At 45.0% G+C, this 18,349-nt stretch overlaps 1 protein-coding gene across 2 annotated transcripts in view; it reads left to right on the forward strand.

Annotated features, from left to right (window-relative positions):
- LOC134351092 (BTB/POZ domain-containing protein KCTD9) overlaps positions 1–14,857 on the forward strand; it is a 40,422-nt gene extending 25,565 nt beyond the window's left edge. Inside the window, exons 9-12 of one of the 2 annotated variants that reach the window (XM_063057151.1) lie at positions 7,079–7,231; positions 9,434–9,539; positions 10,456–10,589; positions 14,478–14,857. In XM_063057151.1, coding sequence (XP_062913221.1) covers positions 7,079–7,231; positions 9,434–9,539; positions 10,456–10,589; positions 14,478–14,594 — 510 coding nt within the window. In that variant the 3' untranslated portion in view covers positions 14,595–14,857. The remainder of the gene's footprint in view (positions 1–7,078; positions 7,232–9,433; positions 9,540–10,455; positions 10,590–14,477) is intronic. The other variant, XM_063057152.1, reaches the window with a different exon arrangement.
- Positions 14,858–18,349: the final 3,492 nt, after the last annotated feature.

An 18,349-nucleotide genomic window follows, 5' to 3' on the forward strand; every position in this document is an offset into this window, starting at 1 on the left:
ATTATGTGCCGTGTCGTATAAAGTGGGCGACGGTGGTCTTTGACCATAATTGTTCTTGGCAAATTTCTCTACTCAAGTGGTTTGCCATTGCCTTTTTCTGGGCAGTGTCTTTACAAGATGAGTGACCCCAGCCATAATCAATACTCTTCAGAGATTGTCTGCCTGGCGTCAGTGGTCACATAACCAGGACTTGTGATATGCACTGGCTGCTCATATGACCATCCACCACCTGCTCCCATGGTTTCACATGACCCTGATCGGGGGCTAAGCAGGTGCTACACCTTGTCCAAGGGTGACCCGCAGGCTAGCGGAGGGAAGGTGGTGATGCACCTCTTCTTTGGTGGAGATGCATCTCCACCCCTCCACCCAATGGGACAAGGCAGAATGCTAGCTTGGCAAGGACTAGGTGGGCTGAAGGTCTGCTTCTGTGCTGTGGTGCTCTATGACTATGACTCTGAAATAAGTGGTTTGTCATTTAAAGTTAAGTGTGAAAACACCACCTCTCTAAGGGTGGCAAACTCTGGAATTGTCGTTCCCTGAGAATGTTAGAGGCCAAATTATCATAGATCTACTTAAATCAGTGGTGGATAAATATTTATAAGGTGGAGGAATTGAGGGTTCTGAGGAACTGACACAGAAGAGGAGTTGGGGCCAACATAGATCAGCCATGATCATATTAATGGAGGAATCGAGTGGTCTACTCCTAGTTTCTTGTGCTGGTTTCCTAGGTGCTAATGTCATCTCTGTACGCCATTCTACACTTGTTAGCTGGTTGGTGGGGTGTGCGTCAGTGGCCTTGATTCAGTTCTCTTGCAGGTAAACCCGCTCCATTTCTTTTGTTCACCTAACCACTGCAGGTAAACCCACTCCAGCTATCTTCAGTGACTTTGCAGCTAGAGGCGTTGAGTAGCAGCCAGGATCGTCAGTGCGGTGTAGCCACACTGCTGTGGCCAGGGGGTGCGGTGCAAGATTGGGTGGCGGGGAGAGCATAGTGACAAGGCATGTCCTCTTCTGCTGAGTGGTGCTGCCCCCTCTGCACACCCAGCCTGAGACCCGGCTCCATAGCACAGAGTGCTGTGTCTGAGGAACACGTAAAATGCTGGAGCAACTCGGCAGGTCAGGCAGCATCTGTGGAGGGGGCTGTACAGTCAATTTTTCATTCCTCTCCATAGATCCTGCCTGACTGACTCAGTTCCTCCAGCACTTAGTATGTATTGCTCTGTATTTAAGACCATAAAATATAGGAGCTGAATTAGGCCATTGGACCATTTCATCATGGCTGATCCATTTTTCCTCTTGGCCCAATACACTGCCTACTTTCTGTATCCCTTCATGCCCTGACCAATTAAGAATCTATCAATCTCTGCTTTAAATATACATAAAGACTTGACCTTCACAGCTGCCCGTGGCAAGGAATTCCACAGACTCACCACTCTCTGGCTAAAGAAATTCCTCCTCATCTCCATTCTAAAAGGACGTCCCTCTATTCTGAGGATGTGTCCTCAGGTCTTAGATCCTCCCACATTAGGGAACATTCTCTCCACATCCACTCTATCAAGGCCTTTCACCGTTCAATAGATTTCAATGAGGTCACACCTCACTCTTCTGAAGTCTAGTAAATACAGGCCCAAAACCATCAAATGCTCTTCGTATGGCAAGCCATTCAATCCTGGAATCATGTTTGTGAACCTTCTTTAAACCCTCTCCAGTTTCAGCACATCCTTTCTAAGACAAGGGTCCCTAAACTGCTCACAATATTCCTAGTGAGGCCTGACCAATGGTTTATAAAGACTCAACATTACATCCTTGCTTTTATATTCTAGTCCTCTTGAAATACATGCTAACATCACATTTGCCTTCCTCACCACAGACTCCACCTGCAAATTAACCTTTGGGGAATCCTGCGCAAGAACTCCCAAGTCCCTTTGCACCTCAGTTTTTTGTATTTTCTCTCCATTTAGAAAATAGTCAACCCCTTCATTTCTACTGTCAAAGTGCATGGCCATACACTTCTCGACTGTATTTCATCTGCCACTTCTTTGCCCATTTTCCTAATCTGTCTAAGACCTTCTGTAGCCTCTCTACTTCCTCAAAACTACCTGTCCTCCACCTATCTTCATACTGTCTGCAAACCTAGCAACAAAGCCATCAATTTCATCATTGAAATTATTGACATACAAGGTAAAAGAAATTGGTCCCAACACAGGCTCCGTGTGGAACATCACTAGTCACCAACAGCCAGCCAGAAAATGCTCCCTTTATTTCAACTCTTTGCTTCTGCCAGTCAGCCACTGCATTATCTATGCTAGAATCTTTCCTTTAATATCATGAGCTCGTAGCTTGTTAAACAGCCTCATGTGTGACACCTTGTCAAAGGCTTTCTGAAAATTCAAGTATACAACATCATCCGATTCTCCTTTGTCTATCCTGCTTGTTATTCTTCAAAGAATTCCAACAGGTAAGATGTTTTCTTGGGGAAACATGCTGACTAGGACCTATTTTATGATGTACCTCCAAATACCTTGAGATCTCACCTTTAATAATCAACTCTTCCCAACTACTGAGGTCAGACTAACTGGCCTATAGTTTCCTTTCTTCTGCCTCTCTCCCTTGAAGAGTGGAGTAACATTTGCAATTTTCCAGTCTTCCAGAATCTAGTGATTCTTGAAAGAGCATTACTGACGCCTCCACAATCTCTTCAGCCATCTCTTTCAGAACTCTGGTGTGTACATCATCTGGTCCAGGTGACTAATCTATCTTCAGACCTTTCAGTTTCCCAAGAACCTTCTCTCTAGTTATGGTAACTTCACTCACTTCATGACCCCTGACACCTGGAACTTCCACCATACTGCTCGTGTCTTCCACCTTGAAGACTGATGCAAAATACTTCTTCAGTTCATCTGCCATTTCTTTGTCCCCCATTATTACAACTCCAGCATCATTACAGCATTTGCAGAATCTGTTGTGTTTCTGGTGTGTTTAATTGTTGCACCATGGTGTCCTACAACATAGGGGCCACCACTCTGGCCCACCAATGGGTTAATAGTCACTTGCCCTTGACCACCCATTTACCCTAATCCTGCATTAACCATTTTTACTCTCCCATCAACCAAACCCCCTCCCCCCCACCCATACCTCTTACCTTTGTGTTGTGGGCAATATACACTCAGTAGCCACTTTATTAGGAACCTCCTGTACCTTATAAAGTGGCCACTGGGTGCCTCTCCATGGTCTTCTGCTGCTGTAGCCCATCCACTTCAAGTTTCGATGTGTAGTGCGTTCAGAGATGTTCTTCTGCGCATCAGTGTTGTAATGTGTGGTTATTACTCTCACCTTCCTGTCAGCTTCAACCACTCTGGCCATTCTCCTCTGACCTCTCTCAGTAACAAGGCCTTTTTTACCTACAGGACTGCTGCTCACAAGATATATACATTTTTTATTTTTTGCACCATTCTCTGTAAATTCTAGAGAGTGTTGTATGTGAAGATCCCAGGAGATCAGAAGTTTCTGAGATACTCAAACCACCCCCTCTGGCACCAACAATCATTCCACAGTCGAAGTCATTTAGATCACGTTTCTCCCCCCATTCTGATGTTTGGTCTGAACAACTGAATCTCTTGAAAAGTGTGCATGCTCTTATGCATTGAGTTGCTGCCACGTGATTAGATAGTTGCGTTAATGAGCAGGTATGCTGGTGTATCTAATAAAGTGGCCACTGAATGCACTTTGGCCAAGTAGTTGACCACCCCAAGTGTACTTGCTGGTGGGAGGAAACCAGAGCACCCAGGGGAAACCCAGGCAGTCACGGGGAAAAACATGCAAAGTGTGAATTTAAAACACAAAAGCTCACCGAGCAGGATCTGACAATAACCCCTCAGGTTGTTTGTTCAGTCTGGATAAAACTTACTTATTTTTAGAGAAAATGAGTGTATATTAATGTTTCTTGTGTGGGTTTATTCGAAAGTGGATCTGGAGAAGGAGCCTCAAGGGAGCATGACGTGTTGTCGCTCTTGTGATTCTGCCAGCGTTTTCAGTCCCGCATCCAGCTAGGATGACAAAGCAAGCTTTACTCAGGAGCCAAGCGAGGGCTGAGGTGTCTTGTGGCATACTGCAAGCCAGGCGAGAGAGCATGACGTCAATCGGCAAGCAAGGATTAGTCAGCAGCACAGCTTGTGAATGTTTAAGGCTCCGGGCTGCTGGATGAGACATTGCAGGATTTCCACTAAAGTGGGCGGGGGATTTGTTTATTTATTTCGAGCAGGAGTTCTCAACCTCTGATCTGCAGACTCCTTGGTTAATGGTAGGTGTCCATGGCATTAAAAAAAGGTTGGGAACTCTAGATACAGTGCAGAATAGACCTTTTCGGCACCTTGGGCCACACTGATTTATCACTAGCCTAACCGCAGAGCAATTTACAATGACCAATTAACCTACTAACCGTATGTGTTTGGACCGTGGAAGGAAACCGAAAGAAACCCACAGGCAGGACGTACAAAATCCTTACAGAAGATGCAGGGAGTGAACTCTGAACTCCAACGCCCTGAGCTATAATAGTGTCGATACTGTGGCGCCCGCATTGAGCAGAGACTCGGACTTGAATTACTTTTCGACTCATGAAGTACTTACAATATGATCAGTAGTGCAATCTGCTGTGTGCTACTACCAACCTGCGCACAGCAAGTTCCCACAAACAACATGTTAACAGTTTAGCGGTCTGTAGAGGTGAAACTTCGCTGACCTTTGGTCCTCTATATATGTGTGTGTGTGTGTGTGTGTGTGTGTGTGTGTGTGTGTGTGTGTGTGAGAGAGAGAGAGTGTGTGGAATCAGAATCAAGTTTAGTATCATCGTTGTATGTTTGTTGTCAAATTTTTTGTTTTGCAGCAGTAGTACAATACAATACATAATAATAGGAAAAAAGACTGGATTACTGTATATATACATATAAAAGAGTTCAATTAATCAGTTTAGTACAAAAATAGAAAAGTAGTGTGGTGGTGTTCATGGGTTTAATGTCTATTCAGAAATCGGATCGCAGAGGGAAAGAAGCTGTTCCTGAATCGTTGAGTGTGTGCCTTGATCTTTGATGAAGGATCTTGGCCCGAAACATCGATTGTTCATTCATCTCCATAGATGTTGCTTCACGTCCTGAGTTCCTCCAGCATTTTATGTGTTTTCCAGCATCTGCAGAATCTCTTGCGTTTATGATATTTGGCAGAAACTTCTGTGGCCGACGGGCCTGTTTGCCTGCTCTGCATCTCTGTAACTCCATGACCGTGATGGAGGAATGAGAATCGATTGCCTGGGATAGCTCCGGCATTCTTCAAAGTAATTCCAGTGGGCCTTTTGATCATCTGAGTGGGAAAACGTGGGGTTCAGTTTAACATCACATGGAGGATAGAGCCTCTGGACAGAACAGCATTCCCCTACTGACTGAAGCCTCCTGTCTAGGTGAGAGCTTTGCCCACTGAGGTAAAGCTTGGAGTTTCAAGGTCAGAAGGTGATCAGGTAACTAGGTTGGATGTGAAGAGCAGAATCACATTTAGTTACCACATGCACATTGACACATGCAGTGAAATGCATCGTTTGCGTTAACAACCAACACAACCTGAGTTTGTGCTGGAGGCAGCCCGCAAATGTCGCCACCCATACTGGAGCCAACACAGCGTGCCCGCAGATTTCAGTAGAGCAACACAGACGGCAATATTGACAGCAAAACGGGCCCCTTTCCCACCCTCCCACCCACTCATCTACTCATACACACTGACAGACCTCCATCCCTTTGGCCCACGAGTTCAAAAAGATGGTGGGGGAAAGGATCAATATTCGAAGTGGGTGGGTAAATACTTGAAATGGGAGCATTTCCCTTAGCTGTAGTGTGAGTTCAGGGGAGTGGGACTCGCAAGTTCCTCCTAGCTGACTGATGTGTGAAATGACCCCCCCCCCGCCCCCCGGGGGTTGAGGTCTGAAGGTCATACCCATAATGTGTGTCCTGGGGTCAATACCAGAGGTCCATGAAGTCTGGAGGGCAAGGCTGTAGGTCGAGACCAGAGCTCGTTGAGTCCAGAGGTGGAAAGCCCGTAAGGTCGAAGGTGTCTGAGAGTCCGGGGCCAAGGACTGGAAACCTGGGGGTGGCCTGTTGTGGAGTTGAACGCCTGTGTGAGTGGTTGGGAGGGTGGCAAAGGGGCTTGTTTTCTCCTGTTGTGTTCTGCCGAGCATTCTGAACATGCTATGTTGGGACTGGAATGTGAGGCGAAATTTGTGGGCTACCCCCAGATCATCCTTGGTTAACGCAAACAATACATTTGACTGTGTTTCCTTGTACATGTGATAAATAAATCTGAATAAGTGAATTTAGAGGGAAACCCTCGTCATGACTACCCCACCCCTCCTGCACTCTGATATAAGGATTCCTTAAAGGTTAACTTGCAGGTTGAGTCTGTGATCAGAAAGGCAAATGCAATGTTAGCATTCATTCATTTCAAGAGGACTAGAATATAAAACAAGGATGTGATGCTGAGGCTTGTAAGGCATTGGAGTATTGTGAGCAGTTTTGGCCCCTTATCTAAGAAAGAATGTACTGGCATTGGAGAGGGTCCAGAGAAGGTTCATGAGATCCCGGGAATGAAAGGTATGAGTGTTTGGTGGCTCTGGACTCTACTCGTTGGAGATTAGAAGAATAAAGGGGGATCTCATTGAAACCTTTCGAATGTTGAAAGGCTTGGACATGAGGAGGATGTTTCCCATAGTGGGGGAGTCTACCACTTGAAGTCACAGCCTCAGAACACAAGGAAAACAAGTGAGGAGGAATTTCTTTAGTCAGAGGATGGTGAATCTGTGGAATTCATTGTCATAGATGTCTGTGGAGGCGAAGTCATTGGGTATGTTTAAACTGAAGTTTGATAGGTTCTTGATTGGTAAGGATGTTGAAGGTTATGGGGAGAAGGCAGGAAAATGGAGCTGAGAGGGATAATAAGTCAGCCATGATGGAATAGTGGAGCAGACTTGAAGGGCTGAATGGTCATATTCTGTTCGTAAGTCATGTCTTGCAATATATAACTTGGGATATTTGACTTCAAGCAGGGTCTGAACTTCAGAGGGACCGACCTATCCCGTCTGGACCTTCGATACATCAACTTTAAGATGGCCAACCTCAGTAACTGCAACCTCAGCCACGCAAACCTCTGCAGTTCGAACCTGGAGCGAGCAGACCTGTCGGGTGCCATCCTAGATGTAAGTGTGATGGGCACTGGCCTGCGGAGACTTCGCTGATGTGTACTTCTCCCCTTGAGGAACTGGCTGAATAGAGTCGAGACAGAACAAATTGAATGCTTTCATCAGCTGGCTTGCCTAATGCTGGTGGGGTGGTGATGCCAATTGGGATGGTGCGTGCATGGAATACCTAGAGTGGGAATAAACGTTGGATGTGACGGCAGCAGACTCCACAGCCCACCATCTTCATGTTGACCTCAAATGTAACCAATCCCATTTTCCAGTATTGCCTGTTCTCTTCAGTGCTGTGGTGTTTCATGAGCTCATCTAAATGCTTTGTCTCACAGAGCAGAAACAGGCCATTTGGCCCATCTGCTCTGTGCTAACCCAGATACACATCTGAGCTGGTCCCATTTGCTCACGTTTGGCACATACCCTGCTATTCATGCACCTGTCCCAAGTGTCTTTTAAGTGTTGTTACGGTACCTGTGGCAGCATGTTACTCACACACACACCAACCTCTGCACAAGGAAGTTGTCCCTCAGGTCCCTTTTAAATCTTTCCACCCTCACTTTTTCATCCAGGAACCCCATGATCCTGTGGCAATATTTTTTTCTTGCTGCTCCATCGGGAAGGAGTACAGGAGTCTTGGGTCCCAAACCACCAGGTTTATGAACAGTTGTAACCCCACAACCATCTGGCTCCTGAACCACTGTGGTGACTTCACTCACCTCAACACTGAACCGATTCCACAGCCCACAGGCTCACTTTCAAGGACTCTGCAGCTCACGTTCCCAGTATTACTTATTTACTTTTTATATTTGCACAATTTTTCTTCTTTTGTACATGGTTGTCTGTCAATCTTTGTTTTTCCATAAACTCCATTGTATTTCTCTATTTTCCTGTAAGTGCCTGCAAGAAAATGAATCTCAAGGTAGTATGTGGTGATATACATGTACTTCACTTTGAAACTTATGTTCTCCTTCCTTGTGTGCATTCATATTATCTCAAGATATTGTACATCTTCATAATGCCATCTCCGTTTCCTCTACTCCAAGCAATGAAGTCCTCCCCTACCCAATCCTGCCCCTTAACTCAGTCCCTAGAGTTCTGGTAACGTCTTAGTAAATCTCTTGACTCTTTCCAGTCCCATCTGCCCATGGTTGTCTCATATCCCTCCATGCACCTGTCCAAAGGTATTTTAAAATGTCGTATCACAGGTAATCAGGTACGTACTTATGAGATGCCAGGAATAGTTCATACATTGTAAATGGGTAGTCTCACAGCTGCTTAAATGTTGTGAGCATATCTGTTTCCACTCTTGCCCCAGATTATATGTTCTAGATGTCACCTGCCTTCTGGGGTGAGGTGAATCAGAATCCCTTATGCCTTAAACCAATGCCCTGTGGCTTTATCAAGAATCGACTGTATTCGCCATATATATTTACAGCTATCAGGAATTTGCTATGCTGTGTTGATGTGACATCCAACAAAAAAAGAAGAAAGAATTATATACTGTAAATATAAGAATTATATAGGTATCTTAAAAGGAAATATTTCTCATTATCTAACCTACCTCTGCCCTTCACTGCCTCAAATCAGGGCTCCATAGATTTTCTCTGTTCCAAGGGAAATAAACCCAGCCTGTCCAGAGTTTCTTCATAACTGGAACTCTCTATCCCACGTCACATTGTCTGCATCCACTCCAACACAATCACTTTGATAATCAAATTTACCTGTTGCTGAGTTTTACTGTTCCATTTTCCCATCTTATTTACCTATGCTGCTGCCTGTAGGAGTCCGCGAACGAGTGCACAAAGTCTGTTATGCTTCTCGGTGCTTCCTCCGTTTCCGCCATTCAGTGTGTTACTAATCTGCACCACCTGGTATTTTTGAGGATTAAACAGCATCTGCCACCGCCCTGCCCATCTCACCAGTTAATCCATGCAGTATAGCTGAAGACAATCCTCCTCATTATCAGCAGCACCAACAAGCTTTAGGTCATCTACAATCTTGCCCTCTGTGCCTACTTTCACATCCAAAGCGTTAAATGTAACCAGCAATCTTAAATGTTTAAATTAACAAATGAAATATTTATTAATTATGAATTGATATTGACAACTGTTACTTTCTGTGGATCAGCCTTTGGCTCGATATGTATGAGATGGTACAACAGACAGCTATTGATTATGGTTTTCACTGAGGAGTCCTGTGTTCTGCCAGGGTGCCAATCTCCAAGGAGTGAAAATGCTGTGCTCCAACGCGGAGGGGGCGTCGCTGAGAGGGTGCAACTTTGAGGATCCTTCAGGTCTCAAGGCTAATTTGGAAGGTGAGTTCAAACACCTTTGGAACCACTGGCAGTATATTTTTTGTGCGTTTCCACTTTCACCCCCTGTTATAAAAAGAGGCACAAGGTAGGCTCTTTTTCCCAGGTGTCAAATACTAGTGGGCAGAACTTCAAAGTGAGAAGGGGAAAGTTTAGAAGAGATACATGGGGTAAGTTTCTTTAATTTACACAGTTGGTGACTAAACTGCATTGGCATGGGAGGTGGTGGGTGCTGATACCATCGTTGCACTTATACAGGCAGGGGATAGAGGAATATAAGACATAGGAGCAGAATTAGCCCCTTCAGCCCATCGAGCTGCTTTGCCATTCTATCATGGCAGATTTATCTCCCCCTTCAAATGCATTCCACGTTCTCCTGCCTTACTAATTGAGAACCTGTCAACCTCCAATTTAAATCTACCCAGTGACTTGGAGGAGGAGCAGCTCTGCCTACTGCTCCACTAATCCGCGGTACGGATTCAACAAACATTCAGGCCTGGGTATCTAACTTGAAAGATGCTGGCTGTGAGTTCAATCCATCCCCACGCCAGGCTACTTCAGGACTGCACTGCCTGGAGGTGTCGTCTTTTAATCAGGAAGCCCCCGCTCCCCTCTTAGGTGTGGTTAAAAGTTCTTGTGATATATTGGAAGTGAAGTGGGGAGCTCCCCCATTGTTTTGGCCAATAGTTTTAACAGAACATCAAGAACTGTCAAGGATTCCCACCATTCATACCATGCTGTCTTCTCACTTCTGCTGTTGGAAAAGGGGTCCCACATCACCAGGTTCAGGAACAGTTTTGGGGTTGTGTGTGGGGAGGGGGTGTTCAGAGAATTGGGGAGGTTGAGGTTGGGGAGAGGGGCAATGGAAAGTGATCAAAGAAGTGGATAGGGAGGAAGTAATTACTGTTGTGTGCCCCAGGTGCAAACCTGAAAGGAGTGGACATGGAAGGAAGCCAAATGACTGGGATTAACCTCAGAGTGGCCACCCTGAAGAACGCCAAGCTGAAGAACTGCAACCTTCGAGGGGCCACGCTGGCAGGAACAGACCTGGAGGTGAGGGTCTGGTAATATTGTCTTTGTTAGTTCAGAGTTAACCCAGAGAGTAATTGACCATCTTCCAAAAGGCAATGCACAAGGATAAAGGAAAAGAGTCGGGCTTTAATTAATTTTCCTTTTCTTCTTAAAGCCCATCAGATCTCCTGGGGCATAGGCTGTTGACAGCAGCTTGCCAGCACCCGCTTTCCTGGGCCAGTCTTTCAAGGTGTAGCCCATTGAAGATCCTTCCTCTCCCTAGGATGAAGTCTTTGGAGTTGTTAGTGGCATTTCTGTAGTGCTGGGTCTTTACAGGATAGGGTTACCAGCCCCATGTCCAACCCTCCTTTCGCAACTGAGCTTGGGAACGTCCATAGTGGAGATTTCTGATTCCCCAGGGGTCTGTGTTGGGTCCACTACTTTTCACTTTATGTGTTGTTAATCTGGATGACAGAATTGATGGCTTTGTGGCCAAGTTTGCAGATGGTACAAAGGTAGGTGGAGGGAGCAGGTTGTGTTGAGGAAGCATACTGCTCCTATGTCTTACGGTATCAGGGAATCCGCAGAAGGACTTGGACAGATTAGGAGAATGGGCAAAGAAGTGGCAGATGGAATACAGTCTTGTCCTGCTCATGGCGAAACTGATATTCAGATTTCTTACCTATTTTATCTAAAAATGATTCACAAAACAAGTGACATTTTTAAAAGCAAATTTTAAAAATTTAAACTTTTACTTTGTTTATTTTAAATTTAGACCCACTGTATATGGTTATGCAGATGTCAAGATTGTTTAATGTTATTTCCTGTACACAAGTGTAAAGGAGAATGAAATAATTGTTACTCCAGATCCAATACGGCACAAAAAAATGCGATAAGATAAAGAACACAATATTTTAAAAAAAACAATAAATATAAATATATAAGATATAATGTTGAAGCTTTATAAAGCACTAGTGAGGTCCCATTTGTATTGTGAGCAGTTTTGGTCCCTTAGAAAGGATGTGCTGACACTGGAGGGGGTTCAAAGGAGGTTCACAAAAATGATTCTAAGGTTGAACGGTTTGTCATATGAAGAGCGTTTTATGGCTCTGGGCTTGTTTCACTGGAATTCAGAAGAATGAGGAGTGACCTAATTAAAACCTATCGAATGTGGAAGGGCCTCGATAGAGTGGATGTGGAGAGGATGTTTCCTATGATGGGAGAGTCTGGGACCGGAGGACACAGCCTCAGAGTAGAGGGGTGTCCTTTTAGAATAGATAGATAGATATACTTTATTGATCCCGAGGGAATTTGGGTTTCGTTACAGCCGCACCAACCAAGAATAGAGCATAAATATAGCGATACAAAAAACCACAATCAATCAAACAACAATATGCAAACTATGCCAGATGGAAATAAGTCCATGACCAGCCTATTGGCTCAGGGTGTCTGACCCTCCACGGGAGGAGCTGCAAAGTTCGATGGCCACAGGCAGGAACAACCTCCCATAACACCCAGTGTTGTATCTCGGTGGAATATGACTGGAATATGATCGGAATATGAATGGAGATGAGAAAGAATTTATTTAGCCAGAGAGCGGTGAATATGCGGAATTCAGTGCCGCAGGCAGCTATGGAGACCAAGTCTTTATATTTAAGGCAGAGGTTAGTCGATTCTTGATTGGTCAAGGCGTGAAGGGATTTGGGGAGAAGGCAGGAGATTGGGGCTGAGAGGGAACATGATGAAATGGTGGAGCAGATGTGATGGATCATATGGCTTAATTCTGCTCCTAGATCTAATGGTGTTGTGAATTAAACCAATCACTGGTTGCACAATTATATTATGTGGATAATTTACCAATAGTTAGCCAATGAAAAATGAGAAAGGTGACCAGCATTAGTTTAGCTGCTATACCGCTTTCTGCCAGTGAGTGGGGATGAATGACCACACACTGAAAAGTACTTGGAGTTTGTTTAAAATACAAATGATTAAACTACAACTGTAATATCTTATAAAAAGTATTAGCAAAATAATGATTTCCAACAGTTACAATAAGAAATGTATATAAAAATAAATAATGCAAAAAGACAGCAAAATTGGAAGGTAGTGTTCGTGATCTGTTCAGATCATAAAACATTATGGCGGAGAATGGACCCTTCAGTCCATATTAACCTACTCTATGATCAATCTAACTCTTCCCTGCACATAATCCTCTTTTTCTGTCTGTCATCTATGTCTGCCTAAAAGTCTCTTAAATGCCCTTAATTTATCTGTATCTACCACCACCCCTGGAGTGTGTTTCAGTCCCCACCACTCTCTGTGTAAAGAACTTAACTCTGAGATCCTCCCCTTCCTATATTTCCCTCCAATCATCTTAAAATTACGCCCCCTCTTTCATTAAAATGGACACACTTCAACCCACCCCACTGCAATTTTGGCGCGCGGCCTGTCCGGTGAATGATATCGTATTTGTAAGTAGGATGCCGTGCACAATTCTGATTCGATGGAGACAGACGTGAGAAGCAGAGAGGAACATCTGGAGAAACTTCTGAAATGCCCGGTTCGCTGCCGCTGCTACTGTGCTATCGAGAATCTCCGGAGGGGAAGGCCCCAAATCCTCGGCTTTGCCTGTTGCTGGCGGCTGGGGCTGGGGTCGAAGCACTCGGCAGAGATGGTGCTCGGTGTCAGAGGACTGGTCGGAAGCTCGAAGTTTTTGGACGGACTCAGAGTCAGACTGTGGTCGGGTGCTTCCAGGATGCTGCATTGGCAAGTTTCCGGTGCTGGAAACTCATGGCAGGAAGAGTTTTTCTTCTTTCTACCGTCTGTGTGAGATGATGGGACTTTCGAGAGACTTTGAGACTTTTTCTTACTGTGCCCATGGTCTGTTCTTCATCAAATTACAGTATTGCTTGCACTGTTGTAACTATATGTTATAATTATCTGGTTTTTGTCAGTTTTTCAGTCTTGGTCTGTCTTGTGTTTCTGTGATATTACACTGGAGGAACATTGTATCATTCTTTAATGCATGCATTACTAAATGACAATAAAAGAGGACTGCGTGTCCTCATAATCTAATCTAATCTAATCAACTGCCTATCCTTCCTCATGGTCTCTCTACATAATGGCAGAGGGAAGAAGCTGTTTCTAAAATGCTGAGTGTATCTCTCAGGCTCCGGTACTTCCTCCCTTTTGGCAGAAATGAGAAGAGGGAGTATCCTGGGTGGGGAGGGTCCTTAATGATGGATGCCATCTTCTTGAGGCACTGTCTTTAGAAAGTGTCTGTGATGGTATGAATGTCTTGCGGTCTGTCACCTCACTGGGTCAACGGTGTGGGATTCCTCCCATTATCATGGGTACACTCCCATCTCAGAGTAGGAGGACATATCTTCACAACAGAGATGAAGAGGAATTTCTTTAGCCGGAGGGTGGTGAGTCTCTAAAATTCATTGCCACAGATGGCTGCAGAGGTCAAGTCATTGTGAATGTTTAAAGTGGAGATTGAAAGGTTCTTAATTAGTAAGGACATCACAGGTCACGGGGTGAAGGCAGGGGAATGGGGTTGAAAGGGATAATAAATGGGCCATGATGGAGTAGACTTGGTGGACTGAAAAGCCTAATTCTGCTCCTGTCTTATGGTCTTTGAAGAGGGAAATCGTCCCTTGTACACAGCTATTTTAAGGCAGTGCTTGCCCTGGAGGCGCGGATGTAGTAAACCATATAACAATTACAGCACAGAAACAGGCCTCAAGACCCTAACCCTAACATGAACAAATTGTAACCAGTGAAAACCCCTTGTCTGTTGAATTGACTATGAATGTAGAAATGAAATGGCATTGTGTGCTCCATTCCTGGAAATAGATGTTTCTTACAAATGAAGTTTAGTTTTGTGTAATGAACTGTCTGTAATCAGTATAACCTTGCCCATTTCAGAATTGCGATCTCTCTGGCTGTGACCTGCAGGAGGCCAACCTACGAGGGTCCAACGTAAAGGGTGCCATCTTCGAAGAGATGCTGACACCGTTACACATGTCCCAGAGTGTGAGATAAGAGGAGACGTGGGGAGCGAGGTACCTCCCCCAGACAAGAGCGCAGATCACCTCCGGTGCAGTGTTCAGCAGTCTGATTCGGAATCTATCTAAATGCCGAAGTATTGCTTTTACCCGCCGCCTTTCCCTCCAGAGGTGACCCCTTTGTCCGGACTCCCGATTTTGACAAGAATGTTTCTGTCATCACGTCGCACACCCAGGAACCAAGTTACTTTTGTTTTGCGTTTAACCAGTAGGGCTTCCATACTGGTTTGTGGAGCAAATTTTTTAGCAAATTTTTTAAATGTTTACACACACACACACACACACACACACACACACACACACACACACACGTGGGGGGGGGGGTCAAGTTAGAAGTTTGTATGCTGTCAGTTTGTTAAGCATGGAACCCAAGGGCGAGATATATACATGTTTGAGCCTGCTTCTACCTTATTCTCTGTAATACACACATGAATGGTACTTGCAGGTTAAGGGAGTGTAGCAGGAGCGTGCAGGGATGACCCAGCACTTTCCTGTCTGGCTCCCATCACACCACATCACCGATGTAAGGTAGGAGATATTTTGCACAGTCTGCATGCTGCAGGAACACAGTGTCAGAAAATTAGATGAACTCCAGTGTGGATCATATCAAGAAGTTCTCTTCTAGCAGCTTTGCTCTCTGCATACAGTGGTATGAACCTTTGTAATATATAGATAAGAATTTACTTTTATCAGTGTTAACGAGGTATTGTGTTCTGGTTCTAGCCCCATTGCTGCTCGTTTTTGTTTTGGGCACAAACACTCGGTGGCCACTATACCTCCTGTATCTAATAAAGTGGCCACTGAGTGTATGTTTGTGGTCTGCTGCTGTAGCCCATCCACGTGTTGTGCGTTCAGAGATGCTCTTCTGTTGTAATGTGTGATTATTTGAGTTACTGTCACCTTCCTGTCAGCTTGAACCAGTCTGGCCATTCTCATCTGACCCCTCTCATTAACAATGTCCTAGAACTTCTGCTCATTGGATGTTTTTTGTTTTTCACACCATTCCCTATAACCTCTAGAGACAAACCACCCCGTCAGGCACCAACATGGTCAAATCACTTAGATCTGATGTTTGGTCTGAACAAACAACTGAACCTCTTGACCGTGCCTGCATGCTTTTATGCATTGAGTTGCTGCCACGTGATTGGCTGTGTAGCTTTTTGTGTGTGCAGGTGTACCCAGTAAAGTGGCCACTGAGTGGACAACTTTAGAGGACCCGGAACGGTCCTTCGACCCACATTGTCGTACTGAGCAAATTAAATTAGTAATCAAATGGCCAACTAAATTGATCCCTTCTGCATGTCCATATCCTTTCACATTTAAGTGCCTATCTAAAGGTCTCCTAAAAGTCCCACATGTATCTGCTTACTACCAGTCCAGGCAGTGTATTCCAGACACCCACCACTCATTGTGTTCAAAAAAAGTTAACCCCTCTCACGTTAAATGCATTCTCTCTGGTTTTAGGCATTTCAACTCTGGGAAAAGGTACTGTCTGTCTACCTTCTCTATGCCTCTCATAACCCTATAATCCTGTCTTAGATCTCCTTTCAGCTTGTGGCTTTTGTATACAAGGCAATGGGTTCACTACGGGCAATCTGCTGAGCTGAAGGCTGGCCTTTTCTGTTTCTGGCTCTGAAGGCAGTGGCCTGTTGACTGGCTGATGAACCGGGCCGGTGTTGTTCGGTCCAGGGCTGCTACCATAAACACATTTGTATTCCTCCTCAACCCAATGAAAGCAGTTTAAATACCTGTATTTACATAGCACCTTATTCCTCAAAGTGTTGTTTAAACTGACAGTGAAGACTTCGATTTGAGGTGACCTTTGGAGACTGTATGAAGGTGGATGTGTTTGAGTTTTGACCTGTGTTGTGTACAGGAAAACACAGGTCATGCACTATTTATGTTCCAGCTCTGTGTGAAAGTGAGATCCCACAGATAGCAAGCAGTGCTCACTCACTTTGCCATAAACTCTAATAAGAAGGTCCACAGGATGGGGTGATGCACTTACAATACAGTGGCTGTGGAAGCTAACGCCTTACAGTAACTACCGGCCGATCCCTTCACCTCCTGCCACCTCCCAGGCTGGTTGCTCCGGGCATAGCTTGGCATGGCAGCACCCTGCACATTAAAGTAAGCCGGCCTTCGTGCAGCTCCGCGCACAAAGCATCGAGCTGGTCCCGTTTGCTCAATGCCTTCGTGAACTTTTGGCACCGCAAGGAGACTGTTCCGGCCGAGGTCATCCACAAAGCTGCACTAAAGCATCAACACCATCCTGTAGAGCAGGGGAGTTCCCAGCCTGGGGTCCACAGGCGTCTCTTGGGTCCATGGCATGAGCAAGGTTGGGAACCCCTGCTGTAGAGTGGGGGAGAGAAAGGTGAACAGTAGTCACTCACAACACTAAGAACGAACACAACCTTACTGTTGCTGTTCTGTACTCCCCATTTGGTTTCAGTTAACCATTACACTTTGTTCATTAAAGAATCTGTCGGGATCTTGAACCTGTGAGCATCGTTATTCTTCATTATTCATTTTAATGTACTTGTTTGTTTAGGCAAATACTTCAAAGACAGCTTAATTTATATTAAAATAATGTTACTCCTTGATTCTGTGTCGCCTTGCTTATTGATCACTTGTGGACAAATATTCAAAAGGTAATAGAATTTGAGAGCCATTGACAAAGACTTGTCAGATGAGGAGCGTTTGATGGTGCTGATCCTGTACTCATTGGAATTCAGAAGGATAAGGGTGGACTGCATAAAGAAGGCAAGACAGCGACTATACTTCATTAGGAATTTGAGATTTTGTATGTCACCTAAAACACTTGAAAAATTTCTGCAGATGTACCATGGAGAGCATTCTGACAGGCCGCATCACTGTCTGGACTGGGGGTGTGGGCCTGCTGTGGCACAGGACCGAAATAAGCTGCAGAGAGTTGTTTACTTAGTGCGCTCCATCATGGGCACTGACCTCCGTAATATAGTCATAGTCATACTTTATTGATCTCGAGGGGAAATTGGTTTTCGTTACAGTTGCACCGTAAATAATTAAATAGTAATAATAAAACCATAAATATTAATATGTAAATTATGCCAGGAAATGTCCAGGACCAGCCTATTGGCTCAGGGTGTCTGACCCTCCAAGGGAGGAGTTGCAAAGTTTGATAGCCACAGGCAAGAATGACTTCCTATGACGCTCTGTGTTGCATCTCGGTGGAATGAGTCTCCGGCTGAATGTACTCCTGTGCCCAACCAGTACATTATGTAGCGGATGGGAGACATTGACCAAGATGGCATGCAACTTAGACAGCATCCTCTTTTCAGACACCACCATCAGAGAGTCCAGTTCCATCCCCTCAACATCACTGGCCTTACGAATGAGTTTGTTGATTCTGTTGGTGTCTGCTACCCTCAGCCTGCTGCCCCAGCACACAACAGCAAACATGATCGCACTGGCCACCACAGACTCGTAGAACATCCTCAGCATTGTCCGGCAGATGTTAATCCAAGATATCTTCAAGGAGCAGTGCTTCAAAAAGGTGGCATCCATTATTAATGACCCACACCATGCAGGACATTCCCTCTTCTCACTGCTACCATCAGGGAGGAGGTACAGAAGCCTGAAGACACACACTCAGTGATTCAGGAACAGTGTTTCCCCTCCGTCATCCGATTTCTGAATGGACAACGGACCCATCAACACTCCCTCACTATTTTTTTATTTCTGTCTTTCTAC

Source organism: Mobula hypostoma, chromosome 8 (assembly GCF_963921235.1).
Source record: "Mobula hypostoma chromosome 8, sMobHyp1.1, whole genome shotgun sequence".
NCBI classification, from domain to species: Eukaryota; Metazoa; Chordata; class Chondrichthyes; order Myliobatiformes; family Myliobatidae; genus Mobula; species Mobula hypostoma.